The sequence below is a fragment of the Copadichromis virginalis genome, linkage group LG3 (assembly GCF_057382275.1).
Source record: "Copadichromis virginalis isolate Kocher_CV1m ecotype Utaka linkage group LG3, C_Virginalis_male_GT1.1, whole genome shotgun sequence".
NCBI lineage: Eukaryota > Metazoa > Chordata > Actinopteri > Cichliformes > Cichlidae > Copadichromis > Copadichromis virginalis.
Genome location: NC_140620.1, coordinates 12592791 through 12598250, shown reverse-complemented (window position 1 = coordinate 12598250; position 5460 = coordinate 12592791). Strand labels below are relative to the sequence as shown.

General features: G+C 41.0%; 1 protein-coding gene across 1 annotated transcript; it reads left to right on the top strand.

Annotated features, from left to right (window-relative positions):
• The first annotated feature begins 837 nt into the window (after nt 1-837).
• On the top strand, nt 838-5199 carry LOC146712848 (P2Y purinoceptor 14-like). The gene is made up of 4 exons (XM_085452651.1): nt 838-901; nt 3327-3435; nt 3538-3797; nt 4099-5199. The coding sequence occupies exons 2-4, from the start codon at nt 3349-3351 to the stop codon at nt 4763-4765; spliced, it is 1014 nt and encodes a 337-aa protein (XP_085308777.1). The 5' UTR covers nt 838-901; nt 3327-3348; the 3' UTR covers nt 4766-5199.
• Nucleotides 5200-5460: the final 261 nt, after the last annotated feature.

Here is a 5460-nt window from a genome sequence, read left to right as displayed (position 1 = left end):
CTCTGCTTATTGTTCAGGTAGCACTTTTTTGGAATAGATTTTTTGTTTGTTATTTTGAACTTGGTTCACCCTGGGGTTTTGGTTCAGTTTTGGTACGTTCGCAGTAGCAATACACTTCACCTTTATCTGTGAATTGGCTACTAGGTGTGTGGCTTTGGGAACCAGGGCGGGGAAACACTTTTTTAAGTGGGATCTATGACACTGGTTTCACTGAATTCATCTGCGGCGAGAACACAAAACCTCAATAGCCTAAAGGTACTGTCCTAATCTACCAGTTAAGGCCACCAGCAAAAAACTTAACTAGAGAAAAATCTGTAGTTATAGTCTCTGACTATCACCTGCTAAACTATTTATTTTGAAGATTGACCTGTTGTTTCGTCTCTAGTGTAGTTGTTGTCACTTTCATCTTCACCAAAGCAGGTGAAATGAATTCACAACTTACTTGGAGAGACTGATACCCTTGATGTGACTTTTTGTTGCACTGTGATACACATACTGATGATAAGTGTATAAACAGTACTTTGTTTTAAATCATCATTTAAAAACTGCGTTTTATATCTATTCGAGTTATCTGTGTCAAATATTAAAATTGTGTTGATGATGCGAAACACTTAAGCGTGAAAATATATTTAAAAAAATTAAAAAGACATTACAAAGGAGGCACAGAATGATTCCCAGCATTGTATATGGCCTGTTTATCACAACTAATCATAAATGAAGTGTCAGCTTTCTGTGCAGCAATTTCAGTGGTTTCAAACAGGAAACACGTCAGAGATCAGGGTAGAGCTGCAGTTACTGTGTGTTTTCTGATTTACAATGATACCATTAAACCACGAAGACATATTGACTGAAGTAGCGTTTCGTGCTGACAGAAAACTGCAGAGGGATACATCAAATACAGGTGAGTCCCGCTGGTTTCTCAGACTCACATTTATTTGTACTTCTGCTGATTAAAAAAACAAAAAAACTGAAAAATGATTATCTTTAACATGTGGAGCAAAAACAGTCAATGATCAGCACCCACAACTAACATCCGTGTTCAAGAGACCAATCTGATCTCATGATTCTAAATTTGACTAAGGCCTGGGCCAAAACTACCAATAGTTAACCATGATCCAGATCTGGACTCAGACCTATCTTTAGAATAAGTCTGAGGCCATTTCTAGTTAACTCTGCACAGCTTTTCTCATATTTACGGTAGGATTGTTTTTAATCTATGCAGCCTAATTTGTTTGTCTTTATGGAAGTCAATGCACGTACACAGGAAACTCACAAATTAGTCGTGTGCATTGTAACTGATACCACATGATGTTACTCAGCAATTAAATAACCTATTCAGAGCATGGGTGAAAACACAACTCTGCAAGGAGATGAGATGTAGAAATTCAGGTCAAAGTTCAAGTAGTAAGTCTGGCAAATCATGAGAGATAACGGTTAAAGATGAGATTGTTTCAATGTTAAATAGAGGGAAGAAGGATGCCATGCAGTAATTATCACTGTCATCTCGCTGCAAGATGGTCCTGGGTTTGAATCAAATCTGGGGCCTTTTTTTGTCCAGTTTCCTGGTGTTTGTTTCTCTGGTTACTCTGGCTTCATACCACAGTCTAAAGACTGAGGTTAGATTAACCACTGATTCTACATTGACCGTGAGAGTAGAGAGAGTTCACCACCTTGGCCTTCCTTGTTGTAGTAGACCTCAGTCTCTATTGATCTTGTGCTTAAGGCTCATTCCTGAGCTGGCACGTGCTTTCTTTCAGCCCAGCTTTCTCCAGCCATTAGTAAGATTTCTCAGTGTGAGTCATGTCTTTTGTCTGCTGGCAGTACATGCCATGCAAAGACCTGTCTTTCCATGGCGATTTTTCTTCTTGCTCCTCTTCTTTCTTGAGTTTCTGCTGCCTGACATTCACTGAGCACATGGTCAGTAGTGGCCATCTTCCTAATATACCACACATCTGTTGTTTCATCCAATTTTAGTCATATTTAAAGCAACAAATCACAAGAACAGTTTCCTTAGCTTTATATCTTCAGGTACAATTATACAGAGAAACCACCAATAATCGTGTGCCCCCTTTGCGTAAGCACTTTGGCGACAGTTGGAAGGAAAAACTCCCTTTTAACAGGACTTCCTTTTAACTCAGCAGAACCAGGCTGTATGATTCAGTAGCTTTTAGAATCACTTTTAGCAGTAATGTGAAGTAATGGGTTTCTGCATGGCTTTGTCAGACTCTCACATTGTTGTGGAGCTCTATTGGCTTTCTTTTCATGCTTCTTTGAGGTTTGCCGTCTCTCAATCATTCTGATGTTGATTTGCTGCTGTGCTTAGGATCTTTGTCTTATTGACGGTCTCACATTTGACTCCACTGTATAATACTTTGGTATGCAGAGGAGTTTATGGTCGACTCTGTGACTTTAAGGTGCCCAGGTCCCGTGGCTGCAAATCAAACCCTAATCATCACTCCTCCACCACTGTTCTAATAGTTAATGATACCTTTTGCTGAAATGCTGGGAATGCCAAACATGGTGCTGCCAAATATCTGCACTTCTGGCTGCTCTGTACAGAAGTCTTGTGGTTTGTTTAGAAGTAACTTCCCAAGCCTAAGCCATGTTGCCATATTCTTTATAAGGAGAAGAGGCGTTCTCCTGGCGGGCACTTTCAAACAAACCATAGTTGTTCGGTCTTCTTTAGATTGTTTGTCACGAACTTTAACATTTATCATGTTCACAGTGGCCGGTGGAGTCTGAGATATATCTCTTGGGATTTTTTCACAGTTTTTCTGAACATTGCACCATCTGACCTTAGGGTGAACTTACTTAGTTTGACCATCATCACATGGTGGCACGGTGGTTAGCACTGTTGCCGCACAGCACGAAGGTCCTGAGTTCAATTCTACCATCAGGCCGGGGTCTTTCTGTGTGTAGTTTGCATGTTCTCCCCGTGTTCGCGTGGGTTCCCTCCGGTACTCTGGCTTCCTCCCACTGTCCAAAGACATGCAGCTTGTGGGGATAGGTTAATTGATTAATCCAAGTTGCCCATAGGTGTGGGAGTGAATGTGAGTGTGAATGGTTGTCTGTCCCTGTGTGTTGGCCCTGTGACAGACTGGTGACCTGTCCAGGGTGTACCCTGCCTCTCGCCCTATGACAGCTGGGATAGGCTCCAGCGCCCCCGCGACCCTGAAAAGGATAAGCAAATGGATGGATGGTTTCACTTTGAGTTACTACATCAAACAAAGACACCATGAAGATAATTTCAAAGATTAAAATAGCAATTATACATAATTTGTTGCAAAATGATGTATATGTGAGGTGGATTTTTGTTTCCGCTCCAGAAACATCACTGACCAAAATACCATGACTTCACCTTCCAATGAGACCTGTGAGGTTAAGGATATTTCAGCCAAACCTTTCTTTATACTGGTCCACAGTTTGGTCTTCCTGGTAAGTTTCAAATCATCAAATTGTGCTCTGTCAGAAATTGGTTTGAGGTTCCCAGTGCATGTACCAAAGTCTGTTCTCTCCATCCTTTCTGTGTTTCTTTAGGTAGGTTTACCTCTCAATGGCTTCATCATGAAGTTCTACTGTTGTCGAGGTCGAAAGCAGGCGTCCAGCAGCTTGAAAGTCTTCCTGAAGAACCTGACAGCTGCTGACTTCCTATTCTGCCTCTGTCTGCCACTGCGCATCACTTACTATGCCAGAAGCTCTGGAATAATCCCGAGTCTCTACTGCAGCTTTGGAGCTTCTGCCTTTTTCCTCAACATGTATGCCAGCATCATATTTATGGGGTACATTGCTGCCAACAGGTAAAAAAAAAAACCTTTACAGTGTTGTTAAGTACAACACTGGGTGTTACATCAGTAAATGTAGCTTGCCATCACCAGTGTGTGAATGTGTGTGTGAATGGGTGGATGACTGGATATGTAAAGCGCTTTGGGGTCCTTAGGGACTAGTAAAGCGCTATATAAATACAGGCCATTTACCATTTACCATTTAAATCCTGCAGTCCTAATTAAAGCATGAATGCATTTTTTAACTTAATGATTTTGGCAGTACTGTGGCTGATTAGTGAATTTGTCTATTGCCTGCTTTTGCTTCTCTCTTCAGGTATCTGAAGATCGTCAATCCTTCAGGAACTCGCGTCCTGCAGACAGTACGAACTGCCCACATAATCTCTGCGGTCACCTGGGTTTTTCTTCTGGCTACAGCAATTTCTTACAGCAATCTGTATTTGATGACTCAGGAATCTCTGACCTCTAACTCCAGCCGCTGTGATCCCCTCTTTAGTGAATCAGTCAAGTTGTTCTTTAAAATCATCCAGGTTCTGTCTGCCATCATCTTCCTCTTAGTCTTCATATCCCTGGTCTTCTTCTACTACAGCACCTCCCGCAGGGTGTTGCAGGCACAGCAGAGGCAGCTGGCCTCCTCTGAGAAGCTCTTGAAGTCTCGCAGGAACATGTTGCTGCTTGTCAGCATCTTCTGTGTTTGCTTTGTCCCCTATCACCTGGTTCGACTTCCCTTTACTTTTCTGTCGGGAAACTGCACAGTAGGTCCAGTGTTGTACTACCTGAAGGAGGTGTCCACCATGGTCTCAGTTTTCAACATCTGCCTGGACCCAGTTGTTTACTTTTACCTCTGTAAGGCTTTTCGGGCCAGGGTGAGAAAGTTGTCCAGGAGAGCCAACATTCAACAAGTGAGTGAGGGGAGTGAGAGCAGCAAGGAGCAGTTTGGCATCGTTACATCAACAGCAACGTCTCAAACCAATGAACTGTAGGAAAACTTCCATATTTTATGTACAGCCTTGTTTTGTGTGTGTGTGTGTTTTTTTCTTTCTCTTTTTTTGTCACGTGAGTTCTGTGAAATCATGCTTATCCACCCCAAATCTTTACAAAAAATATAGTTTCTGCTAAGCTTATTTAAACATATCAAGAAGAACTTTTTACCTTTCTGCAATATGTTTTTTTTTATTATTTTATTCATAACAAAAATTAAAGCATAGATAATTGGTGTTGCTTAAAAAAAAAGACATCTCAGGTTTTTTTTCTACTTGGCTGTTTTCCAGAAATGTTTCATTTCATTTTGATGTGTATTGTAGGAAATACACTGAATAAAGCGACAATGTTTTGAGGTTGGCATGTGCACATCATCATGATTTATATTCGTGAGCACATTCAGTCACATCATGATTCAAATATACTTGATTATAAATAGCATTGTTGTACTGACTTCTTTTTTTAACTCATGAATCAGTTGTTCCACACCGTTTTAGTCAAAAGGACCTATATGCATCTATAGGGTCATATAGCTCTAATTCATAACAGAAGTTATCTCAAGGCATTTTAGCTAATGCTTTGGATTTGGTAATCTCACAGTCTAAGAAGGCTAACCTGCAGTCTCCATATCCTCCCTGGTGAATTTGATGTATTGGTCCACTGAGTTAATGTGATCTGTGAAATGTAGGACGTCCTG